This window comes from Procambarus clarkii, chromosome 55 (genome assembly GCF_040958095.1).
Source record: "Procambarus clarkii isolate CNS0578487 chromosome 55, FALCON_Pclarkii_2.0, whole genome shotgun sequence".
Lineage (NCBI taxonomy): Eukaryota > Metazoa > Arthropoda > Malacostraca > Decapoda > Cambaridae > Procambarus > Procambarus clarkii.
The window spans coordinates 12,110,914-12,125,913 of record NC_091204.1 but is presented as its reverse complement, the minus strand read 5'-3'; the positions used below and the strand labels follow the sequence as shown (position 1 = coordinate 12,125,913).

Sequence of the window (15,000 nt, the reverse complement as noted above, 5' to 3'; positions counted from 1 at the left end):
TGTAATGACTCAGGTTTGGTGTAATATCCACCTCAGCTCTTTTTCTCTAGTCGTTAGAGCGAGGTAGTTTCCCTTCATCGTGTATTTGATTCCTTGTTAGCAGGTTAAGAGGTTATCTTCTTCTTGAGGTTATCTTGAGATGATTTCGGGGCTTAGTGTCCCCGCGGCCCGGTCCTCGACCAGTCCTCCACCCCCAGGAAGCAGCCCGTGACAGCTGATTAAATCCCAGGTACCTATTTACTGCTAAGTAACAGGGGCATCAAGGTGAAAGAAACTCTGCCCATTGTTTCTCGCCGGCGCCCGGGATCGAACCCGGGACCAGAGGATCACGCGCCCAGCGTGCTGTCCACTCGGCCGACCGGCTTTCCTTGTCCTTACCCACTAGTGTCCCCTGGAACACGCCAATTGGTTAATAACCAATTACTCAATTACTGCTGGGTGAACAGAGGCGTAGAGGGAAGGGAAGGATTGGCGCCTAGTCTATCCTCGGACAGGATACGAACCCTGGGGCGAATCGCTCGCCAAGCGCAGGGATTGGTGCTGGAGTGTGCCTTGGTGCGCCGTAGGGAGCCGGTCGGCCGAGCGGACAGCACACTGGACTTGTGATCCTGTGGTCCTGGGTTCGATCCCAGGCGCCGGCGAGAAACAATGGCCTGAGTTTCTTTCACCCTATGGCCCTGTTACCTAGCAGTAAAATAGGTACCTGGTTTTAGTCAGCTGTCACGGGCTGCTTCCTGGGGGTGGAGGCATGGTCGAGGACCGGGTCGCGGGGACACTAGGCCCCGAAATCATCTCAAGATAACCTCAAGATAACCGCCATCATTGGTGGACGTGAGGCAGCGTCCTACCCGTTGCATTTTGTTGCCAAATCGTTTTCGTCACCCAAGTCGACTTTGTATCTAACTCATTAGCCTCCTCCCTCCCTCCCTTCCTTCCCATTCTCTTGCCCCTATCTTGCCTCTTTCTCTTCCACACACTTATCGCCAATTCCCCATCTTCCTCCCTTTTTCTGGTTCCTCTCTCCCTCCCTCACCCCCTCCCTCCCTCCCTCACCCCCTCCCTCCCTCCCTCCCTCCCTCCCTCCCTCACCCTCCCTCACCCCCTCCCTCCCTCCCTCCCTCCCTCACCCTCCCTCTCCCTCCCTCGCTCCCTCTCTCCCTCCCTCTCTCCCTCCCTCTCTCCCTCCCTCTCTCCCTCCCTCACCCTCCCTCTCTCCCTCCCTCTCTCCCTCCCTCACCCTCCCTCTCTCCCTCCCTCTCTCCCTCCCTCACCCTCCCTCTCTCCCTCCCCCTCTCCCTCCCTCACCCTCCCTCACCCCCTCCCTCTCTCCCTCCCTCACCCTCCCTCACCCCCTCCCTCCCTCCCCTCACAGTGACGGCATCATCTCGACATATTTTCCGAGGGCTGTCATTCCTCCATTGCTCTTGGGGGCGGAGGCGGAGAAAAAATCCTGGTCGTGCTAATGAGACGTGAATATTTTAACTCCGCTCTCGGTCTTTGCTCACTCGGGATATATCAGCTTTTTTGTCTATAAGGGCGACCATGAGACTTTTTTTGAGAGGGGGGGGGGGTAGGGAGGGGGGGGGGGAGTTTGGAGCTTTGATTTGTGTATTTGTTTATTTGCGCGGCTCCGGGAAGCTTATAACGAAACCTGTTTGGCTTCTGGAGGGAAGAGACAGCTTGTGTTTGAGAAAAATGTTTTTTTTTTTCCTCTCCTTTTATAGTGGATATATATCGAGTTCTTGTGCTCCCATTTGCGCTTCGATGCTGTTTGTTGTTAGTGGTCTTGATCTCGTGGCGAGGCGCGGTATAAACAACCTTGTTTGCATATACTTTTTTTTTATATCTCCTCACTTTGATTTGCAGGAATATCTCGCGCAAGTGAGTCAACAAGCCGTTTGCCTAATCGTTGCCGTGGCCTTAGCCAAACGAGGCCGAACAAGGAGTTAGCATGTTGTCGTGTTGTATATGTAGTCATCTGGTGTGTATATGTAGTCATCTTGTGTGTATATGTAGTCATCTGGTGTGTATATGTAGTTATCTGTTGTGTATATGTAGTCATCTGGTGTGTATATGTAGTCATCTGTTGTGTATATGTAGTCATCTGGTGTGTATATGTAGTCATCTGGTGTGTATATGTAGTCATCTGGTGTGTATATGTAGTCATCTGGTGTGTATATGTAGTCATCTGGTGTGTATATGTAGTCATCTGTTGTGTATATGTAGTCATCTGGTGTGTATATGTAGTCATCTGGTGTGTATATGTAGTCATCTGGTGTGTATATGTAGTCATCTGGTGTGTATATGTAGTCATCTGGTGTGTATATGTAGTCATCTGGTGTGTATATGTAGTCATCTGGTGTGTATATGTAGTCATCTGGTGTGTATATGTAGTCATCTGGTGTGTATATGTAGTCATCTGGTGTGTATATGTAGTTATCTGTTGTGTATATGTAGTTATCTGTTGTGTATAAGCAATCATGAGCTGTGTATATGTAGTTATCTGTTGTGTATATCTGAGCTCGTATAAGGTAGACATCTGAGAGTATACAAGTATACATAAAGCTGTATACCCCAACAGATATACACAAGAGTCTTGGGCATGTCAGTGGCCCTGACGGCTGAGTGGCCAGCGTTCGGGATTCGTAGTCCTGAGGTTCCGGGTTCGATCCCCGGTGGAGGCGGAAACAAATGGGCAGAGTTTCTTGCACCCTGATGCGCTTGTTCACCTAGCAGTAAATAGGTACCTTGAAGGTAGACAGCTGCTACGAGCTGCTTCCTGGGGGTGAGTAACAAAAAGGAGGCCTGGTCGAGGACCGGGCCGCGGGGACGTTAAGCCCAGAAATCATCTGAAGATAACCTCAAGGTGTATTACAATGAAAATATAACCGTTAGATATCACAACCACTGCACAAGTGAGCAGTTAGATATCACAACCACTGCACAGGTGAGCAGTTAGATATCACAACCGCCGCTCAGGTGAGCAGTTCGATATCACAACCACCGCTCAGGTGAGCAGTTAGATATCACAACCACCTAACCACACGTGGTTAGATATCACGTGTTGCAATAGTTGTGCATTGCAATACACAGCTAAGCTTCTCAGGTTGACAATTAAGTTTCTAGGGTGCATACTTATGCTCTGTTGCACAGTTATTCTTAGAAGTGCACAGTTATTCTTAGAAGTGCACAGTTATTCTTAGAAGTGCACAGTTATTCTTAGAAGTGCACAGTTTAGCTTTTAAGTGCACAGTTACCCGTTAGAGAAGTCTTGCAAGGAGTTTGTTAAGAGTGATCCAGGTGGGAATGATACCTGGTTGATACATGGTTGACTTGTGAGAGTTTGGTCCACCAGGCTGTTGCTTGGAGCGGCCCGCAGGCCCACATACCCACCACAGCCCGGTTGGTCTGGCACTCCTCCGGCACTCCGGTCCGAATGGCAGTTAGAGGAGGCACCAGGCTGGCACTCGTTACACGCCAGCTGGGAAGATGGGGCGAGGAGGAGGGGGAGGCGTCGAGTGAAGGGCAACGCACCCAAGAGTTCATGGAAGGAAGTTGCAAATAGCATTGTTGCAAATGGGACACACACACACACACACACACACACACACACACACACACACTGGGAAATGGGGGGGCGGGGGGGGGGGAAGTAGCACATATACGTTCTTCCACGTGTTCCCTTCACACATAACAAAATAAGCAGACAAGAAAGTCGAATATAATGCAAATGAGCAACAGGTTCTCGTGTTGCACATGCAACGTTTAAATATGTCTTGCATCTTGCAACATGATCAACTACACCCTCTTGCCTCACCTGCTGCTTCAACCCTTGCTTCACCTGTTGCTTCAACTCTTGCCTCACCTGCTGCTTCAACCCTTGCTTCACCTGTTGCTTCAACTCTTGCCTCACCTGCTGCTTCAACCCTTGCTTCACCTGTTGCTTCAACTCTTGCCTCACCTGCTGCTTCAACCCTTGCTTCACCTGTTGCTTCAACTCTTGCCTCACCTGCTGCTTCAACCCTTGCTTCACCTGTTGCTTCAACTCTTGCCTCACCTGTTGCTTCATCTCAAATCAATGGAGATCATTCCTTGAGTGTCAGTAACTGCGTGTGGCCGCACCCTCCACACACACACACACACACACACACACACACACACACACACACACACACACACACACACACACACACACACACACACACACACACACGCACACACCCACACGCACACACGCACACCCACACGCACTCCCCCCACCTCTTCCCTCCCCCAACCACCACTTGGACATTAATGGGGCAATTTACCTACCCCTTCCCTCATTACTACCGTCGAAGGTAAAGCCAGAGACTTCTTCATTATTTCTGGCTTGTCTTAGTTCCCGTGTAGAGCCCTCTAGCGGTCAAGAGCCGCAACATTACACACACACACTACATGCATTTGCCATGAGAAGTGGTGGGTCCTCTGCAGGGTATAAGAGGCTGGCTGCATAGTGGAGTAGTGTATCACTATTCTATCAGTGCTTTAAGGTTCCGTCCACACACACACACACACACACACACACACACACACACACACACACACACACACACACACACACACACACACACACACACTCTGCTTGCTGATGTCTGCTGCAGTGCGGGATATGTCTGATATTTAATGGTAGAGTAGTGATCAGTTCTGACAGTTTGGTGGTGGTTGTAGGGGTGGTAGTGGTGGTGGTAGGGGTGGTAGTGGTGGTGGTAGGGGTGGTAGTGGTGGTGGTAGGAGTGGTGGTGGTAGGGGTGGTGGAGACCGCTTACTTAGCGGTGCTGCTTCCTAAGTCTTTCATCAACCTTAAATATGAATGGCATTTTAATAGCTTGTTGATGATTTCGCTGTAAACGGCATCATTGAGAGCTTACCTAAACACCACTTCATGAAAATGCAACAGTATGCCAACAGGGTCATTATCCTTCACATCATTTACTATCTTCTAATCCAATTACCCTCCTTAATTACCACATTATTTGAATTGGCCATTTATGTCAATCTTCCTTCAAGGAGCTGGGACTGTACATAGGAGGAATGATCCTTGGTGCTCTCACGGTAGTTTAATGAGTTCATTGTAGCACTTTGTGAGTTAAGAAAAAGTACTTTTTAGTACATTTTTGTGATATAAGCAGACTGCCCTAAGTGTGTTATATGCTAATATTTATTTGGTATTATTCATTAGATATATCACGCCCACACCCATTATTGTTCCTTAGATATATCACGCCCACACCCATTATTGTTCCTTAGATATATCACGCCCACACCCATTATTGTTCCTCAGATATATCACGCCCACACCCATTATTGTCCTCAGATATATCACGCCCACACCCATTATTGTTCCTCAGATATATCACGCCCACACCCATTATTGCCCTCAGATATATCACGCCCACGCCCATTATTGCCCTCAGATATATCACGCCCACACCCATTATTGCCCTCAGATATATCACGCCCACACCCATTATTGTTCCTCAGATATATCACGCCCACACCCATTATTGTTCCTCAGATATATCACGCCCACACCCATTATTGCCCTCAGATATATCACGCCCACACACCCATTATTGTTCCTCAGATATATCACGCCCACACCCATTATTGTCCTCAGATATATCACGCCCACACCCATTATTGCCCTCAGATATATCACGCCCACACCCATTATTGCCCTCAGATATATCACGCCCACACCCATTATTGCCCTCAGATATATCACGCCCACGCCCATTATTGCCCTCAGATATATCACGCCCACACCCATTATTGCCCTCAGATATATCACGCCCACACCCATTATTGTTCCTCAGATATTGTAACGGGGGGTGGAGGAAATAGCTCTATCTTGTCCATTATTCCACCCCCCCAGTTAACTAACGAGGCCGGGGGAAACAGCTCTCTCTAGTCCGTTATCCCGTCCCCAGTTAGCTAACTATTCTAGAGCACTCCCAGAGTTCCTAAGGCAGCCTCTCTCGTTCAACACCTTGTAACCTAGGTATTTGACTACCTAGGTGTCAAGACTACAAGGTGCCGTTACTTGATCAACTACCCGAAACTCTAGAGAGAACTCTAGAATACATAATCATTGCCACAAACGTATAAGTGAAAACGAAAGGAAAGAAATGAATAGTGAAGTAATTAGTGAGGGTTTGGGGTGAGAGGCAGAGAGGTGGGAGGAGCGAGAAGGGTCATTAGTTGAAAGTGAAAGTTTAGAGAAGGGTGGAGGGAGAGGTGTAGATAGGTAGAAGTAGAAGAGTAGATAGTAGAAGTAGAAGAGTAGATAGTAGAAGACGAAATGCTGCCACCATCCATTCATGATCATTACATACAAGACAAGGAATGGAACTTGCCTGTATCACAAAATTCTCAAAGGATGTTATCATGAGTTCATTATTAGTATGTTCCCTCTGTACCATGTATCAACTCCAAACATGTACTCATTTATATCATGAACCCAGTAACCACAGAGGCTTTCTCAAATCCTCAACTCAAAGCTCTAGGGAGCAAAGTTAAACACAATTTAAATAATAAATTCATAATTATATTTCACATGAAGTATCATAATTTAGCAATTCAATTAAAATGTTCCAGTTTAATATGCAAAGTGAGTCATCATCCAAGAATTCGAGAACCCTACAACTTGACTGCCCCTGATCATCACACAACATATGTAAACACGACCAAGTCACCTTAATGTTCACTCACCGAGTACTGAGTCTAAGTTGAATAGAGAGGGGGGGGGGGGGGTCTGTAGCTTGACAGAGACTGTCTCGCCCCTGCCGGCCGACAGCCTCCCTGGTAGGGCTGTCTTCTCTGCTTCTGCTGACTCCCGTTCTGTCTGTTCAATCCCTATGCTGGATAGCTCTCCGAGTTTATATTGGGGAACCTAGTAGCTAACTCCGCCCACAAGTAGATAGCCTCCGGCACTACCAAGCCACTCCTTAAACGTCGGCATGTTTGAAGGCTACCAGACTACAATTATAAGCTTAGCGGAAGCAAGGTGAAATTCTCATGATCTGACCTCAGGTCACTTGAGGTCATTAACGCTTTGAGGTGTGAGATCTCAGGCAGACAACTGGCGCCTCTCAGATCCTTGTCTGTGACTCATGTACTCTATGTATGTATTAAACTAACCCAAACACTTTTACAGTGTTACATCTCCCCTTCTCCCCGAAATAAAGTTTTTGCAACACTGCTAAAGCAAGCTAGCTGTGTGCGACAACTTTATTAAGGAAAAAAAAAATACATCCTAGCTAAACAAATATACATCATCCTACTCTAAAAAATGAAATATGTAGACAGACGTCCATTGTCTCTGGCTGGGCGACGTCACTGCTTGGTCTTGTAGATAATCCTGTACCACATTTCTTCAACACAACTGCCTCCGTCGCTTCTCCGTCGTTAACGCACAACAACACTTGGTCAACCCGAAAGCCGTTACTACTTGAACTGAGCACAGGACCGTGGAATTCGGTTGTCCCAGCTGATCTGTAATTGGCCCTACGTCAGTCACCATGAGAGACGTATATTGGGGTTCTTCACAGCTATAGGGACTACAAGTTTCGAGACCTTCATATAGTTGCCAACAGTAGAAATCCCATCCTACTCTTCTTCCTCCCTGTTGCTCCAGCACGCCTCCTTCAGAGAGCTACTTCTGACAGCCACATCAAGTCCGCATGACACAGGAAGGATCACTCAACAGAGCAACATGCTTGTAGGAGGGGCGGCCAGTCAAGGCAAACGATCCTGTCTTGCAATTACGCTCCATGCAATAATGCTGACACCAGCAAGGGACACTAGGTATCGTGTCTCAGCTTGGCTTATCTTCTTCTTTCTTCTCTCTTCTTTCTTCTCTCTTCTTTCTTCTCTCTTCTCTCTTCTTTCTTCTCTCTTCCTCCTCCCATGGGTCTTTGACAAGCGACCTGGGGTCCATTGGGGGTCTGTCCGTCCTGGGGTCCATCCTGGGTAGACCGATGTTGGTGGGACAGACTGGAGTCGTTGTTGCTCCTCTTCCATCATTACTGGGTCGTCTGGGGTCGTCTGCAGAACGACCTGGGGTCCACTGGGTAGACCAATGTTGACCGACCGAGAGGGCTGCATCTTGGGGTCCCCTGGGGTGGTGGTGGTGGTGGAGCCATGACCTCCAGGTAGTGGGCTGGTCGTGGTGGTGGTGATAAACGCCCCTGAGTGTGGTACATAGCAGCCGTCTCCCTCTTTTGTATGTGCGTCTCTCCTCTCTTCTGGCTCCCACCTGTGGATGAACAGAAAGGCGACAATATCGTGCTCCCAAGATGTTTGTGTGACCCTGTCGTTTGTATAGGGTTACACAGTCCTATCATACCGCTCTCCTCCTGGCAACAACTACACTTCAATTTTTAATAATTCAATTAACTCTGAATGATATTGACTTGGTGGAACATAAAACAGTAACAGAGTAAAGTTAGAGAAGAGAGAATAAGGTCATCACTACTTTTAACTTGTCACAAAAAAAAATCAACACTAATAGACAAAACACTAGCCTAAACTTAACTGTACCGTTCCTAATCTTAAGTACATAATTAACCATTACTCCCACCCTTAACCTACAGCCACCTACGTGACCCAGAGTGTTTCCCTAGCTTCTCCGCCGGTAAACAACTCCCAAACTGTTGTCACCCCTGTGACCAGACTATCTAACGTCGAGCGTCCCCAACGTGAAGTCTACTGACACACTAGTCCACACTAGCATGCTGTACAATACCAGTACACCTCGGGTTATTGCGTTCAAATGGAGTAAAACAGTCGATCGCAATAATCTGAGCAGAACCACACTTAAACTACTTAAGAACTACACCTGCCACTCCCCACTGACCTGGAGACCAGCGGTGGCTGGGTGTCCCCGTGGGACATGCGAGGTCACCTGTCACACTCAGCTGACCTGCACTACCAACACCGCTAAGTTCCCAAATCGCCAAATCTTATTACTAACATAAATCACTACACACGCAAGTTCTGGAGAACATTCCCTGAACTACACAAAACTCACAAAATCACTAAACACAACACCAGAGAATCACTATCTCCTAACCTGAAAAAAGTTCGCTAACTCGCGAATATTAAACACCTGTCAAGATCTCCCTGATAGCGCCTGAGCGGCAAAAAGACACGTGGGACTGAACAATGTTAAAAGAACACCAATACCTTAAACATTGTTCAACACCGCTGCCATCATTGTAACGGGGGGTGGGGGAAATAGCTCTATCTTGTCCATTATTCCACCCCCCCAGTTAACTAACGAGGCCGGGGGAAACAGCTCTCTCTAGTCCGTTATCCCGTCCCCAGTTAGCTAACTATTCTAGAGCACTCCCAGAGTTCCTAAGGCAGCCTCTCTCGTTCAACACCTTGTAACCTAGGTATTTGACTACCTAGGTGTCAAGACTACAAGGTGCCGTTACTTGATCAACTACCCGAAACTCTAGAGAGAACTCTAGAATACATAATCATTGCCACAAACGTATAAGTGAAAACGAAAGGAAAGAAATGAATAGTGAAGTAATTAGTGAGGGTTTGGGGTGAGAGGCAGAGAGGTGGGAGGAGCGAGAAGGGTCATTAGTTGAAAGTGAAAGTTTAGAGAAGGGTGGAGGGAGAGGTGTAGATAGGTAGAAGTAGAAGAGTAGATAGTAGAAGTAGAAGAGTAGATAGGACGAAATGCTGCCACCATCCATTCATGATCATTACATACAAGACAAGGAATGGAACTTGCCTGTATCACAAAATTCTCAAAGGATGTTATCATGAGTTCATTATTAGTATGTTCCCTCTGTACCATGTATCAACTCCAAACATGTACTCATTTATATCATGAACCCAGTAACCACAGAGGCTTTCTCAAATCCTCAACTCAAAGCTCTAGGGAGCAAAGTTAAACACAATTTAAATAATAAATTCATAATTATATTTCACATGAAGTATCATAATTTAGCAATTCAATTAAAATGTTCCAGTTTAATATGCAAAGTGAGTCATCATCCAAGAATTCGAGAACCCTACAACTTGACTGCCCCTGATCATCACACAACATATGTAAACACGACCAAGTCACCTTAATGTTCACTCACCGAGTACTGAGTCTAAGTTGAATAGAGAGGGGGGGGGGGGGGGGTCTGTAGCTTGACAGAGACTGTCTCGCCCCTGCCGGCCGACAGCCTCCCTGGTAGGGCTGTCTTCTCTGCTTCTGCTGACTCCCGTTCTGTCTGTTCAATCCCTATGCTGGATAGCTCTCCGAGTTTATATTGGGGAACCTAGTAGCTAACTCCGCCCACAAGTAGATAGCCTCCGGCACTACCAAGCCACTCCTTAAACGTCGGCATGTTTGAAGGCTACCAGACTACAATTATAAGCTTAGCGGAAGCAAGGTGAAATTCTCATGATCTGACCTCAGGTCACTTGAGGTCATTAACGCTTTGAGGTGTGAGATCTCAGGCAGACAACTGGCGCCTCTCAGATCCTTGTCTGTGACTCATGTACTCTATGTATGTATTAAACTAACCCAAACACTTTTACAGTGTTACAATATATCACGCCCACACCCATTATTGTTCCTCAGATATATCACGCCCACACCCATTATTGCCCTCAGATATATCACGCCCACACACCCATTATTGTTCCTCAGATATATCACGCCCACACCCATTATTGTCCTCAGATATATCACGCCCACACCCATTATTGCCCTCAGATATATCACGCCCACACCCATTATTGCCCTCAGATATATCACGCCCACACCCATTATTGCCCTCAGATATATCACGCCCACACCCATTGTTGCCCGCAGATATATCACGCCCACACACCCATTGTTGCCCTCAGATATATCACGCCCACACCCATTTTTGTTTCTCAGATATATCACGCCCACACCCATTATTGTTCCTCAGATATATCACGCCCACACCCATTGTTGCCCTCAGATATATCACGCCCACACCTATTATTGATCCTCAGATATATCACGCCCACACCCATTATTGCCCTCAGATATATCACGCCCACACCCATTATTGCCATCAGATATATCACGCCCACACCCATTATTGCCCCTCAGATATATCACGCCCACACCCATTATTGATCCTCAGATATATCACGCCCACACCCATTATTGCCCTCAGATATATCACGCCCACACCCATTATTGCCCTCAGATATATCACGCCCACACCCATTTTTGTTCCTCAGATATATCACGCCCACACCCATTATTGTTCCTCAGATATATCACGCCTACAGCCATTATTGCCCTCAGATATATCACGCCCACACCCATTGTTGCCCTCAGATATATCACGCCCACACACCCACTGTTGCCCTCAGATATATCACGCCCACACCCATTATTGCCCTCAGATATATCACGCCCACACCCATTATTGCCCTCAGATATATCACGCCCACACCCATTTTTGTTCCTCAGATATATCACGCCCACACCCATTATTGTTCCTCAGATATATCACGCCCACACCGATTATTACCCTCAGATATATCACGCCTACAGCCATTATTGCCCTCAGATATATCACGCCCACACCCATTATTGTCCTCAGATATATCACGCCCACACCCATTATTGCCCTCAGATATATCACGCCCACACCCATTATTGCCCTCAGATATATCACGCCTACAGCCATTATTGCCCTCAGATATATCACGCCCACACCCATTATTGTCCTCAGATATATCACGCCCACACCCATTATTGCCCTCAGATATATCACGCCCACACCCATTATTGCCCTCAGATATATCACGCCTACAGCCATTATTGCCCTCAGATATATCACGCCCACACCCATTATTGTCCTCAGATATATCACGCCCACACCCATTATTGCCCTCAGATATATCACGCCCACACCCATTATTGCCCTCAGATATATCACGCCTACAGCCATTATTGCCCTCAGATATATCACGCCCACACCCATTATTGCCCTCAGATATATCACGCCCACACACCCATTATTGCCCTCAGATATATCACGCCCACATTATCATCAGATCTCGCCCATCCACTAATATTGCTTCTCTCTCTTGCTTTCCAGAGAAGGCCCAGCGGTACAACAGTCTGATTGATCAGGGCATTACTGATCCCGGTAAGTGTTACAGGATTTTGCTCGTTCATATTATATATATTTTTAAAGTATATAAGGAGGGGGGGGAGGCGCCCCCTCTGGCTGGAAAAAGGGGACCCAAAGCCTTGAAGAAAAACATGTGAAACGCATTAGAAGGAATTTTTGGGTCCCCCCTTCAATGCATTGTCCATGTTCTTTTGTCCTTCCGCTTCCCATTTTCTGTGTTTGGTTTTGCATTATTAGATATTTAAATGTTGTAAGTTGTACACTGGTTATCTTGAGGGTTATCTTGAGATGATATCGGGGCTGAGCGTCCCCGCGGCCCGGTCCTCGACCAGGCCTCCTTTTTGTTACACATCTCCAGGAAGCAGCCCGTAGCAGCTGTCTTAACTCCCAGGTACCTATTTACTGCTAGGTGAACAGGTGACGCAGGGTGAAAGAAACTCTACCTATTTTTTTCCGCCTCTACCGGGGATCGAACCCGGAATCTTAGTACTACGAATCCCAAGCGTTGTCCACTCAGCTATCAGGCCTCATGGTGAGCGCAATTAGTGGTTAAAAGTTCTGTATCTCTTGGAGCTCACTTGGGGTGGACGGTAGAGCGACGGTCTCGCTTCATGCAGGTCGGCGTTCAATCCCCGACCGTCCAAGTGGTTGGGGCACCATTCCTTCCCCCCGTCCCATCCTAAACCCTTATCCTGACCCCTTCCAAGTGCTATATAGTCGTAATGGCTTGGCGCTTTTTTCTCACTTAGTTCCTTTCCATGGAGCTCCTTCGCTCCCTGACTGGAACCGAGGACGCTGGAGGCGTTCCCTCTCTGGATCGCCACACTGAGGCGCTGAAGTAGGGAACCTGGCGGCTGCCCTTGAGTCTCCTGAGGTCTTAGCGCGCCTGGAACCCAACTCTCTGAGAAAGCTCAAGGCTACTTGGCCTAGTATGCAAGGCCCGGTTTGCCTAACTAGCAGTGGGAGTTTTTTAATTTTCAAATATTTCTTTGCGGATTTTTTTCCAGTTAATATTATTATATTAAGAACATGAATTTGTGACTTAGTTGTTAGGTTAAGTTAGGTTAAGTTAAGTTGTTAGGTTAAGTTAGGTTAGGTTTAATCAATTTTGTAAGTTTTAACTCTGATTAGAAACAAATAAAATATAATATTGTGGAAAGTTTAATTAGTCTATAAGAAAAAAATTGTGAAACATAATATTTCAGGAAAATTCGGCTTGCTAGGCAACTTGGTCTATTAGGTGCAGCGCACGCAACCACACACACACACACACACACACACACACACACACACACACACACACACACACACACACACACACACACACACACAAACACTTACACTTTCTCTCTCTCACACACACACGGGGGCCGTGGCTGAATGGACAGCGCTTGGTACTCGTAATCCCAGGGTCCGGGTTCAATCCCGGCCGCCGGCGGAAACATTTGCAGAGTTTCTTTCCACCTGATGCCCCTGTTACCTAGCAGTAATTAAGTACCTGGGAGTTAGACAGCTGTTACGGGCTGCTTCCTAGGTGTGTGTGTGTGGGGGGGGGGATTAAGTTATTTAAAGTTGATTGACAGTTGAGAGGCGGGCCGAAAGAGCAGAGCTCAACCCCCGCAAGCACAACTAGGTGAATACACACACATTATATATATGTATATATATATATATATATATATATATATATATATATATATATATATATATATATATATATATATATATATATATATATATACAGAATAATCACGGAAAACAGGTAACGGTAGCCACCTGCCACAGGTAACGGTAGCCACCTGCCACAGGTAATGGTAGCCACCTGCCACAGGTAACTGTAGCCACCTGTCACAGGTAACGGTAACCCAACCTGATCCTTGCAACCACTGTGTCGCACAGTCTAGTGGACGTTTTGTGCTGTCCATAGATGTAGGTTTCAGATCTGAACAAATCATAGCGTTTTATACTAGTACTTTCAGGTCGTTGGGAGTCAGTAAGTTCTTTCCTATCAGATCTGAGTGTTTGGACCAATACAGTTTTGACAGCAGAGATGGGGAATACCTAGATCTAATTCAACATCAAACTTGTTACACGCTAATTTGGCTGCAATGTCTGTCTCATTATGATGGGTTATATTTATGTGTGAAGGTATCCATACAAAGGAGATTCGAGACCCTTTACTCTGTGCATCAATTAGGTCATTTATAATTGGGAGTATGAGGTTCTTGCTGTCGATCTTCCAAGAGAAGTTTTCGATTGCTTGAAGAGCAGACTTTGAATCACAGAATATTATTCCTAACATATTTCTATTTTTTTTTTATTATTAAGATATTAGGTACATCTGCATTAGTGCAGCTACCCTAGACTATATGAAGTGGAGTACAGTGTGTCAAAAAAAAAGCTAACTAGGTGATGCTAAAAAATCCCCATCACACAGGATGGTTAGTCATACAGAGGCATGTGATAAGCGGTCTGCACTTGCAGACTCCGGATGCATTTTGAGGATATCAACAACACAAGATTGAATAAGGTAGCAGTGGTAATACAAGTCCCCATCTCGCAGGATGGTTAGTCATACAGAGCCATGTGTTTAATAGCCTGCACTGGCAAATTTTGGGTATACTGTGAGGATATCTTCAAGAATACGAGAGTGAATAAAGTAATTGCAAAGCTCCAGGTACCTCATGCCAACTGGTCTGAAAGGTCTAATAACTGGGCATTCAGTGATGTAGTGCGGGAGATCATGCCGTTGTTCCTGCTCACAGAGTTTGCACCTGGAGTGCTCAGGATTGGGAGACCCGTCACCTGTAGCCACCTGCCACAGGTA

At 46.6% G+C, this 15,000-nt stretch overlaps 1 protein-coding gene across 1 annotated transcript in view; it reads left to right on the top strand.

Annotated features, from left to right (window-relative positions):
- The window catches only part of LOC123754934 (ATP-dependent DNA helicase DDX11-like), a 491,323-nt gene that overhangs the window by 407,485 nt on the left and 68,838 nt on the right, over positions 1-15,000 (top strand). The window contains exon 5 of the mRNA XM_069305392.1: positions 12,138-12,188. Coding sequence (XP_069161493.1) covers positions 12,138-12,188 — 51 coding nt within the window. The remainder of the gene's footprint in view (positions 1-12,137; positions 12,189-15,000) is intronic.